Source organism: Sturnus vulgaris, chromosome 17, assembly GCF_052056855.1.
Source record: "Sturnus vulgaris isolate bStuVul1 chromosome 17, bStuVul1.hap1, whole genome shotgun sequence".
In the NCBI taxonomy this organism is placed as follows: domain Eukaryota; kingdom Metazoa; phylum Chordata; class Aves; order Passeriformes; family Sturnidae; genus Sturnus; species Sturnus vulgaris.
Window position 1 is genome coordinate 5,843,302 of NC_142259.1, and position 22,337 is coordinate 5,865,638.

At 44.1% G+C, this 22,337-nt stretch overlaps 1 protein-coding gene across 4 annotated transcripts in view; it reads right to left on the reverse strand.

The window, feature by feature from the left end:
• LOC148221798 (uncharacterized) overlaps positions 1–22,337 on the reverse strand; it is a 187,751-nt gene that overhangs the window by 131,308 nt on the left and 34,106 nt on the right. For all 4 annotated transcript variants that reach the window (XR_015807310.1, XR_015807309.1, XR_015807308.1 and 1 more), the window contains exon 2: positions 7,151–7,214. Coding sequence is in view for 1 of the 4 variants with exons in the window: in XM_088174813.1 (XP_088030939.1) it covers positions 7,151–7,214 (64 nt within the window). In the remaining 3 variants the exon portion in view is untranslated. The remainder of the gene's footprint in view (positions 1–7,150; positions 7,215–22,337) is intronic.

The following is a 22,337-nucleotide window of genomic DNA, read 5'->3' on the forward strand; positions in this document are numbered from 1 at the left end:
ACAGGAGCAAATTCTGTGTTGGAGTCAGCTTCCTCCAGGTCTCCTGGTCACAAGTTCATTGTGAATATCAAACCTTTCAAGAGAGGGTTCATGTGTTGCTCCCACATGGGGCACAGATCCCACAGAGCCACCAGGGCCATCTACTCAGGTGACACATTTTGGGCTCAATGGAGACCTGATTCAAACCCAAATTCCCTGGTGGCATCCTGCAGGCCTCCACTGCAGACCAGGGGGCATCACCAAGCACTTCCAGAGCCACAGCCCCATGACAGCCTGACAAAAATCCTGCCTGTGAGCAAACCGGGGAGCAATTCGGCTTAAGAGCAAAGGTTACTAAAGTGACTCTGGGTGGTGGTGGCTCCGTGCAAACATGTCACATCTTAGTCACATAGAAGGAGTGGATGTCCCAGCCCTGGAAGTGTCCAAGGCCAGGCTGGACAGGGCTTGGAGCAGCCTGGGATAGTGGAAGGTGTCCCTGCCCATGGCAGGGGGGTGGAACAGGATGAGTTTTAAGATCCATTCCCATCCAAAGCTCTCTGTGATTCCGTGATTCCATGACAGCTGAATGGGGCCTCAAAGTCCTCGTCCCTTTGCACTATCAACAGAGTGAGGTTTTAAGAGAGCAGAAGCTGTGATTAGTCGTGCTAGAAAAACTTGGCTGTTGCCCAGATTCTTCCTAGATGATGTCCTTGTGTGGCAAATCTGGCCATTCTCAGAGCTGCTGGAATCACAGTCTTCGCTGACTGTAGCATTTTATTTTCAGTATGAGGAAGGATCAGGCCTGTAGTGAGCTCCAGAAAAACTTCTCAGTCATGGCTTGTAACCATGAAAACTCCTTTCCCAGCCTACTGAGGCTTAAAAAGATGCAGTTTCAGTTTCTGTGATTCTCTTCCAAGACTGATAAGCCAGCAACAGTATTTCTTGTTTCCCAGTCATCTGCTCTTCAGTTTTCAGAACCTATTTCAGTTCTACAAACTGGCCTGCCATCTTTTCCCTTCTATGAGACTTTAGAAAAAGGATGAATCACCCTTTTTAAAATTACTTTTCCAAGTGGAGGGTCTCCTTCAAAAAGTTACTTACTCCTAGCATCCATTGCACAGTTCCTTCTGTGGTACCTCCCATTTCTTTGATGCTTCCTCTTTCCTCACTGAGGGGCTTGTTTATTTTTATTTTTTTTTTTTTGTAAGCAAAGCCTAATTCTTGATTTTCTTGTTCAAACTCCACAACCAAGCTCCTTGAGGAGTAAAGTAGGCATACAGAAAGTTAATGAGAAATTCTCCCTCTATCCCTGAGGATTGAAGAGGGGATAATTTAGGTAGTGTTTGGAACCAGCTCCGACCCTTTTAAGACTATCCAGCACCGCTGTGGGAGGAGGAGGATCCAACTGTCCTACATTTTACTTGTGGATGCTAACAGAGCATGGCTTTTCTTCCATGGTTTTTATTTCCATGGCTTTCCTTCCATGGCTCTGCCATGTCTGAGCAGGAGCTGCAGTGCTCCAGGCAGAGCTGGGATGCCACATGGTGACAAGCTCCTGACAAAAAGTGTTCATTTCCATCCCTTCCCTCCACTGGACACCTCGAAAGCTGATGATTGGTTATGGCACCTTCTGCTGGATGTGATCACCTCATCATCTCCTAATGAGCCAGATCAGCTTTCCTGCTCATCAGGAGCAGCCACTGAACGCCTTCTCCCTCTTCCCAGGATGGGCTCTCCCCCCGCTCTGCTCTGCCGCGCTTCACCCTGGGAAATGTTTTGTGATACTTTGGATCCCTTGTAAACCGTATTCTTCCATTTGGGCAGTCTTTCAACTCCATGAAAGTTACACGTTGTTTTCATTTCTTCTCAAGTACCTCAGGTCAAAGAAAGACCTATGTCACAGTGGCTCTAAAAGCCTAATAAAGTCTTTCATCCAGAGACCTGCTTGCTGGCGCAAAGTCAGGGAAAACAAACTAAGTCATCGAGTGTTGTTCAAACTGTCAGATCCTTTTCAGCATGCTCTTCCTGCCAGCCTGTTCGTGTGCGCTTGGGGGCTGGGATGGGGAGGAAGGGAAGGGGGGAAAAAAAATTCCTGATGGCAGAAAGCCCATGGAACAACTGGCACCTTTCCAAAGCAGCCTCCCCCCGGCCCCCAGCCCGCCTTCATGGGCACAGGCGTCTGCCAATCTGTTCTGCACACACACACACACACACACACACATTGCACAACACAGGCAACAAAATGACTTTCCAACAACTTTGCTCACAAGTGCCACTCTACCCCGAGTTTGGCACCTTGAGCTTTCTCCTCACCCCGCCTCTCCGGGCTCTGCCTCCCAACAAGCTGGACAGGTTCCAGTGTTTAAAAGCCCATTTAACCACTCCCTTTTGTTTAGAAATACTAAGCCTTGATCTGATTTTATCGACCCTGCCGTGCCAAGAGGAGGAGGATGCTGAGGGTTTCTGAGGATCCTGCAATGAGCTGAAAAGCTCCACGAGCCCTTCAAGAAGGGCTTTGGCCACTTTGCAGCAGCCCTTGTGCTATTGTGGAGCCCCAGAAGGAGAGAGTGTACCATTTATGGGACCACACAGGATGGCTTCCACTCTTGCCCTTTGAAAACTTCATTATTGGCACTGAGGAGCCAAAATTCAGCTCTGTGCTTGGCTGGCACTGTCTTTTGATGGTTAAATAGCTTTCTTTACACTCTTCACCTTGTTCAGTGCTGCTATGCCCAAAAAAATCAGAGCAGCAGGGGAGAGAGGCAAAGAGGCAGGAACAGGACCTCTGCTCTGATTGACAATTGTAATCTTCCTGGGTATTGTTAGGAGACATCTTTCTGCACTTGATAAACCCAGCATGATTACATGAAACATATCCTTTTAAAATATATTTCTCTTTTTCATAAAGCAGGTAAAGCCAACTGCATTTAGAGCTAATTTCAATCCCTTTGTACAGTGTAGCATTTGGATGCCCTCTTAAGGATGCTGGGTTTGAAAGTTTGTCTTTTCTCATAACCCCAGAGAAGCTCTTAACATCAGTGACAGAAAGGGCTGTCAGATTACAAGTCAGACAGAACCAGAGAGCTCTGGGTAACAGGAAACCCTTCCCAAAAATACATCTCCATTTCCTACATGATTATTTCTTTGGGAAAGAACGCACATTCTGTGGAAAGGTGTAACCACACACTGACCACTGAGATCACCAGCCAGGTTTTGGTTGAATTCTTCGTCTCCATCATCCCACCAGTTCTGTGCTGTGGCTCATCAGGGCACTGCTAAACAGGGGGAGGAATTTAAACATCCACAGAGCTGCTATAAATTTGAATGAATACGAATAGTTTCTCATCTATGGCAATTTGCACCAATCAAGGCTGTACCTTCATGTATCCGGCAATCTGGAGGAAAGAGTCTGCCTCCTGCTAGGCAGTTACTGACACATTTTTAGCTTCCCTACGCTGGCTCTGCCCTCCTCTGCTTTTCATTTCCCACCAAAGAGAAAACATAAAGGAAGTGATGATGAACAGGCAGCTGTGGTCAACAGAAGAAGTAGCATGATCGAGAGAGATCCTATCTAAAAAGTTCACACAGGAACAGCCTCACTGGCATTGAGAACAGCAGAGCCTGGAACAATATCACTGAAAAACAAATTACACACAGGCTCTATCCAAGTCCAAACCAGTCAGATATTTTTGATATCCTGCAGCTTCAAAGGGGATAACAGGCAGTTGAGTGCTAGTGCTGAAGATCACGTTAGCCCCACTGGATTATTCAGGTCATGCTAAACAGCAAATTCAGTGGATTAAAAGAGTTCTCATTCCTGCTGTGCACTTTTAACAGTCTGTGAGTTACACAGAGGGCTGAGGATGCTGTGTACGTCGCACGTCTTGTGTAGCACTTTATAGTCAGACAAGCTCAGCAAGGGGCATCTGCCTTCCTAAAAATTGCCATTGACCCACTCCTGTTCAGGAGCACTGAGAAACCAATGGACTCACCCAGCAGCTATGTGAAAATCTCTTTGCCAAGCCATGCAGAACTCACTTTTGTGTCTGCAGTGCATCGGCGCTGTATTACCATGACAAAACCAAATTGCCACCATTGAGGACAGTCTTTGCTAACACAACAGCCCTTCTCTGGTAATAAACTCGTGTGCACAAATGACGGCACAATGAGGGGATGTGGAACTGCTAGAGGATCTCTGGGGTAGCAGCCAACAGCTTTTCAGCTTTTTTCTTGTCTGACCCAAGTCATTCTCCACGCAGGCGTTGGTGTAAAGTTCAGCAGCACAAAGCTTAGCCAACATCAGGGCAGTGTCATTGTCTCACATTAATGTACAATTCCTGCAATTGATGCAGAGCAAAAGGCAGCACAGCCCCAGTTGTCACTGCAAAACATTTTGGGGGTTCTGCTGTGTCTAGCACTATCCTTGCTGTCATTATGGGTAAGTGAAATCATGGGTGTTTCTACAGAATGTCCAAAATGTGTGTGGTACCAACCCCAGTAATACTGAAACCACCCACAGTAATTAAGGCTGTATTTCAGATGTCAATTACAAGCCTTTTGTAATCATTACAAATGGGGATGTACCAGGACAGGAGATCCTGGGACAGGCAGGAAGAGAAGCATCCATGTCTGACCCAACTCCTGCCACCTTCTTGCCAACCCCAGCCCAGCACAGCAGAGACTGAGCTCCCCAGGACCATTCTGTCATGATCATTGCCCACTTGAAAAAGCACAATGGGTGAATGAGCAAATGGCAAATAAATGAACAGAGATACTTCTGCCTGATTTTTCAGAATACCTTCTGCTGAGGTGGAGTCTCTTCTGTCTAATAGAGGTATGAACTGTGCAGCTCTCCTTCCTTCAAGGGGAGCAGCAATGGGGTTTGCCCTCTCCTCCACTGTCCATGCTGGAAAACTACTAGGAATGAAATATCATTGAGACTTCTACCTCTGTCAAAACTGGGAGAGATTAGCTGACAGGCTTAAAAAAATATTATGGAAGCTGATAGACAGAGACACCTACACACTGCTTGGTATGGCACAGAACTTGTTTTCCCAAAAAAAAAAACTGGGCTAAAAATGAAACTGGTCAGTGCATGAGCAGGTCAAGACATGGATATGAGCTTGTTGGTAGTGGGTGATGGATTCCTTGTAGAGGCAGGCAGCTCTCCTGAGATTCAATGAACAATATAAGAGAAGGATTTGGTTTAGAGTAAAACGCTAAGTTGTGCACAAGGGTTTGGGAAGAGAATTATTCCCAAGATCAAATCATCAGTTTCACAGAACACCTTTGACCTCACAATCAGCACATTATGGACTCAATTCTCACACTTGCACCCAAAACAAGAAGCTGAAGTAGCCTTTTTTCCACTCATAATGACCATCTCACTGGTGTTTTGAGACAGAAGACAGCAACATTTTAACAGACATTGTACCCATGAAGTCCTCAACAAACATTACATTGATACAACAGCAGTAACGATTTGACAAAGGTTTTTTCATAAAAGTTTGCAGATATTCCTGAGTACTTTTTCAGCTAAGAAAAATCACCCAGAGCTCCCACAGAGGACATCTCGAGGGTAGGAGATGGCAAAGCTGAACATTCATCACCAGCAGATCAGGGAGCAGATGGAAAAACCACAGAAAGAGGTTGCACTGAGTTTACTGTTTCTTTAAGTCGCTGATGGATTCACACATGATGCAACTAGACACAACACAGCACTTGCATCTTCCTGCATCAGTGATTCTGCAGACATAGATCTTCCCACCCTCTTTTTCCCCCTTCCAAGGCCCAGATGTAATTTTTGTCTGCAACTGGATACAATCACTTTCTGCACACAAGCCCAGCAAAACAAAACATCCCATTTTCAGTTCACAGAGCTGCCATGGCAGAAATAAATATTATTTTGTTTGTTGGGGTTTTCTTTTTGGTTACTGTTTTGTTTTCCAAAAATCATTGTTCTGTAGAACAATTTAACACAATGCATTCTTCCCGATTCGAGACTTTGCAGTTAGCTGAACAGTAGTTAGGTTGTCAGTGAAAAAGCCAGTCCTTCCAAGCCAAACCTCAAATTTCTCTGAAATCTCAACATTTAGACAATTTCTTAAATCGACAAACCTGAGATAAGCACTTGGCCTCCTCCTTTTTCAGCAGGAAATGACCCCACACAAATCTCTGCAGCACCCTTGGGTTTGCCCCTCTGCTTGGAGCATGCCATGGCTGAGGGAAGGCTGTTGGGCAGAGTTACCCATCCCTTACTCCCTGAATTCTGTTTGCAGTTGGTATCTGAATTTCTTGAGAGGATTAGGAGCAACTGATTGCCTGATACCCCAGGAGTTTAGGATAAAACCCAGAGCAGAGCAGCAGCCTCACACCCACCACCACTGGGGCTGTATTTTCAGAAGCACATTGCTTGATGTTGTTGATTTGAAGAAGGGGATGAATCCTCCTTGGAAGAGAAACCTATTTAGGGCTTTATGGTCCTGGCTCAAGCACATGTAAAGTAGCCTGAACTCCCTTTGCAGGGGGCAGCTTCAGGAATTAGCCTCTGTTTTTTCCTTCTCTCTCCCTTTTCACTTCGATTGCCTGATCTGGTGGTAATTTTCCTCTCTCTGGTGCCTCCCTACCCATCCTTTCCTTCTCTCTTCCCACCCTGTCAGCCAATGACAAAAATAGAGATGAGAAGAGACACAATTGCATAAAAGAAGGGCTTTTTCCATCGCGAATCGCAGAGGGGGATTGGTTTGTGCTCTGCCTCGCTGCAAAAGCTTTGCAGGTTGGGCAGGTAAGATTTGAAGGGAGGCTGTGTGATGCATCGAGCTGAGCTGGCCCTTGACCTCCAGCTCCCTGCCTGCTCTGCCTCCAGCTTTAGTGAAGGCACCAGGCGTGAAATGGCACCAGCAGTGCTGCCTGGTGATTTCTGAGCAGCCTCTGGGAGGAGGGAGCAGCCGTCTCACATGTGCTCCCTCCGTGGCATGCACACCTTCCTCGGGCACACCTGGGCAGGAACAGTGCTCTGGGTTTGCAGCACTTACACAAAAAGCACTTTTCTGTGCACACACTGGCTCAGCAGGTACAATGCTGTTGTACTCCAAGATCAGTTTCCATTTCAAAAACCTGAGTTACTGATAACTTAAGAATGAAAGAAAAAGAAAAAATAATTGATACTTACTTTGCTTTTTGGTGGGTTAAGCTTGGGGGTTTCCTGTTCCTCACGGGCATTGGACTTTTTGTAGCTAAGGAAGAAAAGAAAAATACTGTAAGAATAAATCAAAAGAAAAAAATTATATCAGTATATCATTTTTAAAAAGCTCTATAGGCTTTATTTTTATCTTTGCATAGTATTAAAGCTGTTGAGATTAAACTTTGGAAAAAAATATTCTCCATAGGTGTATCCTCATTTTTGTTGGACAACATCAGTTCTTTGATCTTTATCCACTTGGAGAACTGTTCTTTTCCTTCCAGCTCTTTGCTTCCTTGCCTTTTGCCACGTTTGAAACTGAGGCTGGCCCAAAGCTGCTCCAAGACATCTCATCATTTTCACCAGGGTAATTTATCACCAAACTCAGTATATTTTTCCAGTCCCCAACAGAACAATTGAAACAGCACCAGGTTAACAAAGGATGAATTTCCAGGTACCATCAGCACAAGCTGCAGGATGATCCCTCATACAAACCTGGGCAATTTCATGCATTTCCACCAGCACCATGGCAAACTACTCAACATTTCTGAATGCAGAGATGGGTTCTCTGAGCGACACGTGCTGCCTCGTCCTTGCAAGCAGGGACTCGTTCCCTTTTCTTTTCACCTCCATTTTTCAAGATTTCCAAGAGGAACAGGCCTGTCCTTCACATCCATAGTCCTTTGTCCCAGCACAAACCAGATTCAAACCACAGGAAAGCCCCAAGAGGAGATGCCAAGCCCAGGGCACTAGTGGCCTAAGGGACAGTGTCACCATGCTCAGTGTTTGATTGTACATCCCCCATACAAAATGAATTGATCCTGTCTTTCCAACAGACCACAAACAGCTCTCAAATTTAACCACGAGGAAGCAGACTCCATTCAGAGATTTGAATCAACAAAATATGAACACAAAAATAAAATCATTCCCATTATGATATTCTTTTAATAGATGCTCCTCAGTAGGGCTACATGAAGGATTTTCTCTAGTGTACTTTGGTCTGGACTTCTTAAACACATTTGAGAAATTTGCCAAAACAATTTTTGTAGAGAAATGGATCTATCAAGATTAAAAATTTCCCCTGGATATTCACTGTCAATATTTTTTTAACCTACTTTTCTTCCTCACTCCCTCCCCAGGAGTTCTTTGTCTCACATCAGTGCTCTGCCACTCTTGGATCCTATGAGTCCTTCTGCCTCGATGCTTCTTGGGATAAAATGATCTTTCCCAGGAGCTCTGATAGGCTGCTTTAAACCAGCTCTTTCTTGATTCATGCATTTCACAATTCTCTCTCATCTCCATTCTTGCAGCTATAATTACTTGTGAATTTAAATTTTATTTTTAAAAAAGCAAACAAACCAAACCAAATACAAAACAACAAAAACCAAGCCACAAAGAAAAAAAATGAAAAACCAACCAAAAGGCATCCTAAACCCCTCTCCTTCTCGAAATATCCATCTTTTCCTGCCGGAAATGACCCCCACTGAGCTGTGCTCAGGATGGCAGCAGGGCTGCCCAAGCCAGATGGAAGCTGCTGAAGACCTTGGAGATCAAGCCACCAGCCTTCAATCTTGACATTTGGTCGTGGGTGGCAGATTTTTTTTCCTTTCACACTCAAAAATGTTGCAAACCACAGTAGTTCTCTTTGATGGGGAACTGGAGGCTGATTAACCTTATCTTCTTTGCAGATACAGATGTTGAGAAACAATTTCCCACCCACACTGGCCAGAACTGGTGCCTGGACCATTGGCCAACCCACAATCTGCCATCCTGAGCCCTACACCCTCTAGAGATCTCTAATGAGGTTTTGATGCCATTCAGGACATGGGAATCAGGGGTAAATAAAGTTTTCCCCTTTCTGTGCTGCCTTGGGAACCAGCCCTGAATGTCCCCACATTTTTAACATCATTACAGAACATTTTCCTGATGGGCCAAAAAAATGAGCCCCTTATTCCAATTATGTTTCCCCCAGGACATGATGCTGAACTAGCAGGACCTTTCTCATCACAGGTGGCAGGAGATGGGACAATGCTCCCCTCCTTTTTTTTTTTTTTTTTTTTTTTGATAAGGAGGATCCTTCTTCATCTGCTTTCATTAAACCATGTGCCTGCGCTGTGAGCTCAAAATGACACTTTTGAATAATTTAAGATAACGATAATAGAAACATTAAAAAAAACCCTCTCGTTGAGACCAAACCCGATTCCTCTCGCAGCTTCTGAATTAGTTTTTCACTTGTAGCCATTTCTGCTCTATCTTAAGAGCTATTAAAAAAAAAAAAAAAAAAAAAAGGCACGATAGATATTAGGAAATTACTAATGCTTTTTTGAAAGCACCTATTGCTTAATCTTCTGCAGGACTATTTCTGGATTCCTTTGCAGCTTTCATCTTTACCCTGAGTGTTTTACAAGGCACCTCGCACGCGCACAGCCCGGGTCCAAAGAGGATGGGTTGTTTTTGCGCATTTTCCCTGCAGCTGTTTTGTTCCACTGGAGATGATGCCTCACTGGGTCAGGACATTTTTTTTTTTTTTTTTTTTTTTAAATTTGCTTTAAGGGATGAGCTTTATTTACCAGACAACATTAACCATTTGGATTTCCCAGCTCCAAAATTCCTTGCAGGCATTCTGAATATATTAGGGTGGTTTTTTTTTTGGGTTGTTGATTTTTTTTTTTTCCCTTGCTTTTAAATTCTATTTTTAAAGCCCAGAATGCTGGGTCTGACACAGCTGGGGACTTTGCTGCTTATTCTCATTTCTTTTCTTTCAGGGAGGCAGAAACACAAACTACTCCTAAAACACCAGGATCAGGACATCATAATTTTTTCCCCAGCAACATCTGGAATATTAAGAGCCTGGAGTGGGATTGGAGTTGGTGTTGGCTGAACCAATCTCCAGCAGGAGCCTCCCCCTGCTCGTGCGAAGGGAGAAGCAGCCGGAACGTGAGGAGCAGCAGCCACACTCAGGGACTCCAGCTCCATGCCTGCACTTCTCCATTGATTTATGGGGCAGCTCCTTCCCAGACCCACCTCCTTCAGGAGGAGGAACTTCAACTCGATGTGGATAATAGGGTCCTACAGCCCTTAAAGCACTCGCTGCTTCTTCCTGGGGTGGGGAGGGGAGGGTTACGGCAGGGAGAAATATTCCTCCTCCCTTTGAACGGGTCTGGAAATGAACCGAGAGCGCTGATGCATTTTTAATTTAAATAAAATAAAAAATGTAAAGCTCATAACCCAAAGCAGAGCTTGGGCTGTGGAGATCCCTCACCCCGTTCCTGTCGTGAAAGCCGCACAATGGAAGACGCGCTCGCCTTCCTCCCATTCAATCTCTGCCTTACATCTCTATATCTATACACACATGCCCCACAAAGACATATTTTCTACGTTAAGCCTATGGATTACTGGCTCAGGCCCTCACAAAAAAAAAAAAAAAAAAAAAAAAAAAAAAAAAAAAAAAAAAAAAAAAAATTTAAAAAAAAAAATGTTTCCAAGGCAACGAGCCAGGGGTTGCTATGGCATCTCGGAGCGAGCAGCTGGGCCAATCCCGCTCCCTTCGAGCTGGGAAGGCGCAAAGCCTCTAAATTTAATGTCAGTGCGGAGAGGAAGGGAAGCTGTTGAGGCATGCATGATGCTGAGCGTGCGCTTGCTAAATGCGGACAACATGGCCCCCATGATTAGGACCAGCACACTAATGAATATTCATTGGGCTGATTAAAGCAAAGTCAATTAACTACTTGACTGCTTGATTTTTTGCTGGATTTTAGTCGTCTCTTTTAACCATTTTGCCACTGGGGATGCTCTCGTTCTCCCCTTCATCTCTCTCTTTCCTCCTCTATATTTCCTTCACTGGCAATTAAGGTTTAGATTTTTTTTTTCCCTTTGTCTTTATGCTTTTTACTGACAATAACCCATCCTTCTCATATTTTACGCCTCACTTTATCTCACCTATAAATCATGTTCTTCTAGGGTCACTGTCTTCCACTAGAGTTGCAGACAAGGTAGAAGGTCACAGTTTTCCATCAAATTTTAAAATCTTACATGCTATTTGATTCCAAATCCACAGCTAAGCAATAATGCTGATTTTCTACTTCACAGTGGGATTTCCCCCATCACCACAGCCCTTTGTTTTATAACACAGGGGGTTGCTGTGAGCCAGGTCAAGGGCTGCAGAATTTTTTTTTTATTTTGATTTGTTAGGTCAGAATTCCTTCAGACAGACAACTCAGACTGAATGTTCTAGGAAACCTAAAGGGATCCTAAAATAAAACAACAATTCATTAAAGATGGTTTTCAATTTAGAGAGATGTCTCTCCCAGTGCAGTAGTGATGTAATAAGACTGTGAAGAGGACTGCATATTTTATAAAGATCATTTTTCAGAATGTGCCTGAAAACTAAAACATGTGATTAAATTAAAAATAAATGAAGAATTGTTGGTCAAAAAAAAAAAAAGTAGTCCACATTTGTGAATTCAGCCCTTACAACCTAACCTGGGAAAATACATAAATTTTCACCATGTTCTTTGGCTTGTTCTGAAAACTCTCTCAGGTTCCTGTATTATGTATACAGGGAAAGATGCATTTACATGATAGTTATGACTCTCTTGCAATGGAGTTATTAATAGTTTGAAGTAATAGATCTGATGGAAAGATTGGAAAACCTGACCACAATCACCCAGCATTTGGGCTCTTGCCTTTGTCAGCAACTGAAGGGAAAAACACACAGCAAAAGGCAGAGTGTACAGCGGGGTAGGGACAGCACTGGCTTCAATATTGTGTGTTCAATTCTGCTACATGTGAGCAAAAAAACAGAGAAAAAATAGCAAAAGAGGAATGAAATGAGAGGATAACTGTGTGGGGGAAGTTTGCATTTTTTGTAAGTGCAAATGAAAAAATGCTCAGTTTCTATTATATGAACTCCATGGATGTACTGGTTTCTCTATTATTTTGCAGGATGATGCATACATTTACATGGATTTTTAGACACACAGTTATAAAAACAGACAGTTGCTTCTCCACCAAAACACAGAAAACCAGGAACGACAATGCTTCCCTACACAAATCGTATTTTGGGAGCGCGACACTGCAAACCCGCCCCGTGTCCACCATCCCCCATTAACACCATGATCCCAACTTTAAATCTTCTCATCTGCAGCCCAAGACTGAGCCCCTGTTTGGGCTCAGGGAGTCACCCGGGTGGGGAGCGCTGCTGCAAGGATGAAATCACAGGCACGAGATGACGCCCTTCTTTGCAGAGCTTTATGTTCCTGCCATCAAAATCAGGAATCTGCATAGCAACACTCGGCTCCACGTTGCATCCACCCAAATCTAAAGAAAAACCCCCAACAAATAATTACCCATTTACAAATTAAGAGAGCAGCAAAAGGAAAGGAAGAGGAGCGTGTAGAGCTGCCACGTTCAATTTAAAGAAATATAGACCGGGGGCTCTGTTTCAAAATAACATTTTTTTCATGTCTGTGCAGTGGAAATTTCTTCACAGGGGGCAATGTGCAAGCATAGTTGTACATGCACACAAAGAGAAGTGGAGTCATTCCATTCTCACAAAAAATTTAAAGAATTGGATTCAAATCCTTTGTAGGTCACAAATGAAATGTAGTCAGCAACCTACAACACAGGGAAAAAAATGAAAGAAAAAGACAAAATCCCAGCCCAGTGCCACACAGCCCAGCAGTCTGCAATTCCTGGTCATGAGAGGCCACAGCATTAGCCAGGCAGGGTGTTGCAGGTCAGGATTAAGACGCATTAACAAATTCATGTGGAGGAAGCTGGCCCAGCACCTGCCCACAATTTGCCAATTCACTTTGTCCCCCTTCCATGTGAATCAAATTCTCCTTTTCTACTTAAAGGATGATTTTTTAAAAAATAATGTTATAGTGGGTAAAATGTACATCCTCAAGCTGTGAAAAGAATTTTAACTTGAAATCTACACAGGAGCAAGAGCAACATAAATATTGTGCTTATATTGTGAATGATACCGATGTAAAAACGCTCAAAGACATGTATGTGAACATCCACACACACATACAGAGAAATGACAGTAAACTACATCTATTCTGGTTCTAAGATACACTGCAAATTCAGTAAACTATATAAAAAAAAAAACCCTCACCACAAAAATACAAACCAGGAATCTACATCTGCACAATGGAAAATATTCTGAGCGCAAACCCATTGCGGGAGCAGTAAATTCAGGGTTAAGTCTCTGGATTCCTGTCTGATACTCTCAGCCTTTCATCACGTCTCTATGAATTTTTATTTCTGTACTCTGGGGTAAATTAAGGCTGATGGTGTCAATACGGGGTTTTGAGTCTGATTTCAACATTTCTCATGTTTCTCCTGTTTAACTCAGACGCTTTAAGTTTGGCTTTTCAACAATTTCGGAGGGAGGCTTGGGTGTTTTCTAATCCTCTTTCAAAATGTCATCTTTTCCAGGAGGCTATTCCCCAGCGAACTCGCCCCCAAAACGTTGTGCCAGGGCAGTAGCCATTTTCCCAGGCAGAACAAATTCCTCCATCCTGGAGAGCTGATGCTGAAGGAACCCCAAGAGCAGGAGCACCCCGAGGCTGCAGAGACCCTGAACTCCTGCATCTCCCTGCTCCTGCCAAAAAAAAAAAAAAAAAAAAAAAAAAAAAAAAAAAAAAAAGCCCCCCCAGAACCCTCCAGGAAAAGCCTGATGAGTTTGAGATTAAGAACGTGCTGTGTCTGGGATTAAAGCAGAACACGTTTACAGCCCTCGCAGTGCTAACCAACCAGAGGAGTTATCTAATGCAGGATTCATGTGATTGCTTGAATAATATTCCAGGAGACGCCGCGTCCCTTCCTCCCTGCGTGCACAGCCCTCGATGCAGGCACACACATGGTATTTCTAATAGGATCTCTTCTCCCCTCTCTCTCTCTCTCTCCCTCTCTCTCTCTCTCTCTCTCTCCCCCGCTTTCACAATCTGTCGCTCTCCAATCTGCCCACTCTGCTCTATTTTCCCATCCAATATTCCCCCTCTAACACCTTCCCCTCCTCTTCAGCCCCCCCCTTTGCTCCTTCTCCCCCTCCTCCAGGCTCTGCTATCGGCCACCTTAGCCCTGGTGCTGAGTTTTGGGTCTCTGGACATCCAAAGCCTTTAGCAGAGTGATTAAAAAGAGGCAAAAAAGCAAAAAGCAATTTCTCCCCTACTACTAGCATGTAAATAACATGGTAACTAACTAACCCCTCTCATAATTTGGTGCCCAAAATATTTTTTTCTTTAATTGGCTGGACTATGTTATTAATGTTTTACCTCACTTGGTGCTTTTTTATCAGAAACTTTACAAACAAGTTCACCATTGCTACCTCCTCTTTGTGGAGGGGAAGCAGCAGCAGAGGGAAGGGGAAGGCTCAGCTAGAGCTCCCCAGCAGGCTGGTAGTGTAGCCTGAAATAAATGAGGTCTCCTGGGTTCCAGTCCAGTGGTCTAACCATTAGTCTCTGACTAAGAAACAAATGCAGAGGCCAGAAAATGTGTAAATTAAAGCAACACTTCGCTTTTCCTTGTAGTCTGCAGAATAATTACAAGATGCAGATGTAGCTAGAGATGCCTGAGGCTTTGGTGATCCCAGGGATACATTTCCATGGATCAGATCAGACTTTTTCTCCAGACCATCCAGCTGCTCTAAGGTGCGGTAGGAACTGCTCACTCTGGCTGAAATTTGGCCCCAACAGGGCAGCACAGGGCTAAGCAGAGCAACTGGTTTAAGGAGTTCAGGGTAAGCATCAGGCTTTATCTAGGCCTGACAGGATTATGGAAATAAGTATTTAATTTCCCAGAAGAGCTTATGAGTGCCTACACATGGGCACAACCACGGGCACACGGGAACATGGGAGAGCTCCGGCACCACGCGAGGAGGGGAGGAAAGGGTGGGACACAGAGTGTGAGAGGTGATCACAGCTCCTACCACGAGGAAAGATTTACATTCACACTCTTAACTTAAAGCTTGTAGGTGCCCCTTGATGGGAGCCATGCTGCACAGCCTGTGGGATGGGGACAGCTCTGATCCCATGGAGCAGTGAGCAGCAACACTGGAGAGGGAAAGCAGAGCAAGGGCTGCTCTAGGATCTGGTGACATAAAGATTCTAAAAGATGTGGACATTCAGCTTCCCTTCCTAAAGATAAAAGCTGTCCCCCTGGAGAAAGTGTTAAACCCCTTAGAAATTGAAGCCAAGCAAAGGCTGCATTTAAGCACAAAAGGAATCCAAAGCTCCTTAAAGGTCCAGAAAGCTGAGTTAGGTTCTCATTCTCTCAACTCACATCTACTACACATTATTTTTAGACAAAGTAAGGGCAGCTGATCTTATGGACTGTTGCAAAGTAATTCCTGTATTAGAGAGCAACAGACTGGAGCACCACAGAGCTGCCCTGGGAGATCCAAAGGTCTCCTGGATGGACCATGGTTGGAATCATGATCATTACTGGAGGAGCTTCAGCTATTCAAGCTATTCTTCTGCATGGAACTTCTCCAGCACCACCAGGCTCTCCAGGACAGGAGAGATGTGGATACACAGGAAGTTCAGTGAAGGACCACAATGATGGTGAATGGCCCAGGTTTTGTCTCCTACAAGGAAAGGCTGAGAAAGCCAGGACAGTTCAGCCTGGTGAAGAGAAGGCTCAGAACATCCAATCTTCTTTACCAACAACGTGGGCTCACTGCCTTGAGCAAGTGCATCTTTATAGAAACAATCCAAGAAGAGATCAGACACGATAAAGATATGAAATGTCACAGCAATTTGGAAAAGCTGAACCCAAGGACTCTAAACTGGTAAATATGACTCGCATAACTAGCAGAAAATATTTTCAATCCTGTAAATATACATAGATTCCTGAGATCTGTGGCAGATTTCTGAGGTGTGACTAATTCACTCAGCACAAAGGTGACAATGTTGTGACAGAGCACTTGCATCTCTGAACTCTGAAACCAAGATGAAACCATTTCCTACTCCCTGGGGTTTCGTTGTGAGTGATGTAACTTTCCTAGGCCAATACAAACAAGTTTAAAAATCAGGCTGGAGAGAGTCAAAACCTCCAGGCTTTAAGTAAGGCCACATTCATCTCTTTAGTGTGCATGTGGATACCAAAACTCCAGAAGAATTCACACCCTGCTATCTTGTCCTCATGAAGGATGTCAAAGGTTGTGCTCACTTGATATTGTGCCTACAAGACATGAAAACTTCTCCAAAATCTCAAAGCCTCAGTGCATGGGATCTCCGTGGTGGAGATCCCAGCTCCAAGGAAACCCCAAGATCCATCACAAGTCAAACATACTCAACGTGCAGAGGCTTTCCAGGCTCAGAGAAGCCCATCTCTGTGCCCCTTCCGTCCATGCCAAGGATCTGCCTTTTGGCTTCACCCCCCAGCACCTTTGTGCTGCTCAGCACCTGCAGAACTCGAAGCCACCTCTGTCTGAGCCCAGCCCTTCCAACAAGTGCAAGGGGGAGGCAGGAGCAGCACACGAGGGCCCTGGTGCCAGCTCCTGCAGAGCTGCACGCACACGTCACCTCCCCAGGAAGTTGTTTGTATTCTTGGGAGAATGTTGAAAAATATCTCTGACCCCCAAACATTTACCTTTTGATCGGAGGTTTCCAATGTTGCTGTAGTGTATTAAAGCTGAGATGCTCATAAAAAAACCCTTTGTGTCAACATAGTAAATGACTCTAATTAGGCTGGTGGTGCAATGAAAATGCTTAATTCATTCTGATGAGGCAGAAGGAAGAGCTAAAATGTTTATAGACAATGGGTGAACAGGGAGATATAATGCTGAGTGCCAGCTTTAAATGCAAATTACCACAGAAATCTTTCCCTCTCCACCATCCCATTCCTCCCCCTTCCTCTCTCTCTGTCGCCAGCACCACTCTGTAATCTCCTAGTGCAGTAATTAGAAGTGAAAGGAGCCACATAGAGGGGCCTCTAAAGGCAACACTAAAGAGAATTACAGAAAAAAATACCTACCTTTAATAGAAGACAGAACTATTTTCCAAAGTGCACCACCATTGCAGCACTTGGCATGGTGGTAGGATCAGAGAGGTGATAATTTGGAGGGGTATTACTGAAATGGGATGTAAATGTCTTTCATTTCTCCCTCAATCTGAACTCATCTACAGTGCCTGTTCACAGGGCTGGGGCCACTTTGCCTTTTGGAAGAAGGCCAGGCCAGCAGCAGCAAGCAAACATTTTGGGAGTGATGGTTCTCAGAGTGTTTCTTCACCTCACCATAAGTATGGAGCTGCAAGTGGACAAGAGCTGTGAGCTGGAAAAAACACACCCTGGAAGCTGCCACGAGAGAGCAAACGTGGAAACCTTGCAAAGTCATCCTTAGAAATGTTTGTTATCACACTTGTGGTATCCCACCTTCTTTTAGAAGATAAATTAAACATTTGGTGAGAAAGAAAAAGTGAGAAGAGGACAAAGAGGAAGAGAGAAAAGGCAATCAGTGTTTGGTTTTCATACAGGGTGTGACACTTTTCTTCAAACATTCTCATTTGAAACATCCAGAATAGCTTTTTCTTGGGAGTTTAAATGAAGAAATGCTCCTGATGCCAACGTGACAGTGTCTCAATGCTTTAGGATCTCCAGAATCAGCAATGCACAGCAGCCTACAGATGTCTTAGAGCTTCACATCTGGAGTCTGAGCTAAAACCAGGGTTTTTTCAATGTCTATGAATTAAATGCTCTCAGTCCTGTTTCAGCATTGAACAAATCCCCTTCTCCTTCCCACACACAGCCCACAAATCACCCCAGTGCTGTGGAAGGTCAGATCAGGAGACTAGAAAATCTGTCACAGTCTGAGACTATGAGCCAAATGTACTCCTGGTAAAAAGCTGCTGAAATTACATTCTGGATTGAAATCTCTGAAACAAAAATATTTTCTTTCCTCCTTGCAGCAGCATTTGAGCCTCAAGCTTAAGAACAGGTGAGTATACCCTAAGGCACACAAGCAGGATAAAGCAGAGCTGGACTTTTGCCAGCAGGAGCTGGCAGGAAAGGGGCAGATATCAGACAGAATTTTTGTGGGCACTATGAATTTTTATCATCTCTCCACACTGACACAGCTGTGTTGTCAGTGGACAAGGTCAAACTCACTGTGGGCACATCATTTAACACTGTGCTCACCTCTGCAGGCAGGCCTGGTGATGTGCCCTGCCCTTTTCTGCAGGTGGCCTGACCACAGCAGCCCACCTGGGCTTGCTCTTTCTTGAGGGATTCAACACCCTTTAGGGAAGCCGCTGGAGACTGAGGTGTGCAGCTGCAGGTCAGTGCTCAGACCCTGCTGCCAGATCCTGTTATGTCACCAGCTCCCAACAAAGCTGCATTGCCTGACTTGAAATACTTTTATTTGCTGAAAAATAAAGATAATATGCTTTTCCCTCCCTTAAGGCCAGCATGCAGGAGAATTCCAGCTTTATCGCAGATTCTGGTCTGGGCAGAGTCACATTCCTGCAGGACAGCTGTCACAGAGGTGATGCCACATTTGTGCACATATAAATACAAGAGAGCACCCGCCTCTCCTCTCTCCTCGCACTCCTCTGCGTGTCCTCTGCTGCATAAACAGAAACCCCAGACAAAGCTGGACTGGGAAAAAAAAAAAAAAAAAAAAGGCACAGCTTGCTTGTGCCTGCACTTCATTCCCAAGGCTCGGCTCAGCTCATTCATAAAAGATCTCCATCTGACCCGCAGAGCCACCTCCAGCCCCTGGTGTGCAGGTGACGCTGGGCTCTCCTCGAGGATGCCCCTGGGCACGGAGCCCTGTGCCAGCAGCTCCCTGTCCCCAGCCGCCAGCGGGAGCATCCCACCGTCTCCTTCTCCCGCTCCCTCTCTGTGTTTGCTCACTGAGACAGAAGCAATACCAGTTTGCAGCACAATAAACCATGTAAAGGAAGCATCAATTAACTAGAATACATGGATATAGTATTTAATTAACTGTTAGGCTCACAGTTACCGTATGATGTCATGGAAACCTCGAATCTCCTGGGTGCTGCCTCACACATGCCAACCGGGAATTGGAGACATCACAAATCCCATGTAAAGTTTGAATCCTGACATTTTTAATTAAAAAAAGGAAAAAAAAGGGGGAAAAAAAAGAGAGAAAAAAAAAAGATTCTGACTCTCTTAAGTGTCTTTTAATTGACGTATATGTGTGCACATCTTTGGTACTCCAGGAGCCCTGGCTGGGATTGCTCCCCTGTTCACAGCCACTGTCACCAACCAGGGCTTTGTGTGGAGGAACTACAAGAATGAGCCCGGAAGGCTCTGTGGAAATAAAAAAAGAAGGCAAAATCATACTGGATGGGTTTTCAAGGATATAAGAGGATATACATTGCATTTACACTACTTGCAGTAGGAGGATCTCAAAGCACTTTGCAAAACAAAAATGCAAACATTTGAGGTCGATTGAACAAGGGCCTGTAGTGACAGAACAAGGGGGAGTGGCTTTAAACTGAAAGAGGGTAGGTTTAGATTGGATAATGAGAAGAAATTCTTCCCTGTGAGGGTGGGGACCCCTGTCACAGAGAAGCTGTGGCTGACCCTGGATCCCTGGAAGTGTCCAAGGCCTGGGAGAGTGGAAGGTGTCCCTGCCCATGGCAGGGGGTTGGAACAAGATGGTCCCTTCCATTCTGTGATTCTATAATTTCCTGGCTCCTAATTCAGTATGAAAGATCATTTAAGTCTATAACTTCGTGTTCAGCACATTTTAGAGAGGCATGCAACTCTAGTTCAAATACTGAAAAATGTAGCCTCACTTGCTTAAGAAGCAAGTGGCATTTTACAGGATTTTGCAGGATTTACAGCTGAAGAAACTGAGGCAAAGGAAGGTTGGGGCCATGGATTCAAAAGTCAATGGCTGTTGAGTGCCAGAGCAAGGAACAGAGGTGAGACACTGCACACGTGCCTGTGCTGACTGATGAGAGCCAGGTGGAAGGGCAGCACTCTCACATGCTGCTGGCATGTGCAGGCACTGCTAATCCCTCAGCAAGTGCCCAGAGTGCCTCAGCATCCCTGCTCAGCCAGGTCTGCCAGCTGGGGCTGCCACACACCCCAGCACTCGTTGTGCCTCCTTGGAGAGCTCTTCAGTAAAGCACAGGTCTGGGTTCCCCAGGACCAGGCTGCAGCAGCAGGTACTGGAGTGGGATCCTTGCAGCCCATAAACAAATACCAACAATCAGCCTCAAACAACACCCCCACAGAAGCAATTTCACATCTTCAGCTGTGAAATTAATGAATGTGAAAACATGAATACTTTAATTCCATTTACTGTGGGATATTTGTTGCCCAATACTAATTTTGTCCCAACACTTTGAATTGCAGGAGAAGTCCTGTATTAAAACCCATTAGGCTGGGATGTATTGCATACCTTCCTTTGGTGCTTTGACAGTAGAACATTAGACTTACACAGACCCAGACAGGTAAGTACGGTATTATTTTCTGTGAATGAAGGTGTGTGTTCATTCTCTGTATCCATTGTCTATGTTTATGTGGGAATTAGTTTATGGATCACTCCTGACAGAGCTACAGCGCCCTCCCTTAAGGGCATTGCTGATATATTACCTTTGAAAAAGAATCACAATTTATTCATTCAAACACAGAGCTAAAGATAGATGTGCACTGGAATATTTTGAAATATTGCATTATATATAAAATGAAATAGGGAGAAGCTAAATTACACAGCTATAATTACTCAGAGTTCAGGTGGCATCGTAAATAATCTATTCACAACTCACTCAGTGTTTATTATGTCAGAGCAGAGCAATATAATTAACATGGTATAGACAGGAACTGTGCAAGGCTGATGCCTGATACACCCAGATCAAACCCACTAGGACACAAGCATAAAAACACACAAACACATCCTATGTCATTCATAAAAATTCATGTGAAACTGAGGAAAAATAAGGTAAAAAAGCAGCAGTTTGAAAATGCTGAGGCCCCAGCCCTGCCAACAGCACCAGCACGTCTTTGGAACAGTCACAGTTAAATTTATGGACATGCTTCAGTGTTTACATTGCAGGGGCAGAGGTGGTTTTGCATTGACTGCGTTCACGCTACCTATGAAATTCTTTCTGTGCTGCTCTAAAATTGGCTTCCTGGCTGTTAGAAATGAAATTGTTACAAGGAATAAGAAGCTGTCAAACAAAACTTGGAATCTGAAAGTCATTGTCCAATCTTTCCCCACAAATACACAGGTCAGATGGCAGAATTGAATTACTTGGAAATCATTAAAAATAGGAGTTAGGCAGAAAACCAAGGAAAATATCAAGGAAATCAGAATACATTATAAGGGCCCTAACATCAAGAGTGTCAATACAGTAGTTAAATTTATAAGAGAATATCTCCTGTTTTACCTTGAAATCACAAGATTTGTTCATTCGGTCTTGTTTCCAAATATCCCTTCTCACAGAGTAAAATTCATATTTACCTTAGCTCCCAAGCAAAGTTTTAGAAATACATGAAAGTACCTTTCATAGGCTCAAAGGAGGAATGAGATAAGCAAACTTAAGGTGGCAAACTTTGAGGTGGCAAACTTTAAGCCCACTAAAGAAACTGAAAGCTTAGAGGACCAGCTTTTCAAGATGTTTGATTTGGGGTTGCCATTTACTTATGTATTTTTTTTTTCCAATTCTGTTTCTGTTTCAGGGAAGCAATAGAGCAGGGGAACAAAGTCCCACCATTTCCCCCAAGCTGAATTGAGAAAGTGACTCAGAAATCAGATTTTTCCCTCTACACCTTCTACTTTTCTCTTCTGTAATCACTGTTTGTGGACAGCTTATTGTCTGTTTCTCCATTGCAAAGACACCCAATAAATATATGAGGAGTTTGAAGTTTGCTCTTTTGCTGCTTTATTGCTCCAATCTCTTTTCTCTAAGAGCAAGAGAACTTTCCCCATCAGTCATCAGATCTCCACTACTATTAAGAGCCTCTCTTCTGATTTAATCAGACCCTCCAAATAGGAACCAGAGCAAGCCCAGAGGACACATCCTTTGACCCTTTGATTGTAGGATTTGGTGATCTTCAAGATCTTTTTCAACCTTAATGATTCCATGATTCTATGGAATTCTATTCTATTCTATTCTATTCTATTCTATTCTATTCTATTCTATTCTATTCTATTCTATTCTATTCTTCCATGAAGGGCTGCAGCTCAGCCTCC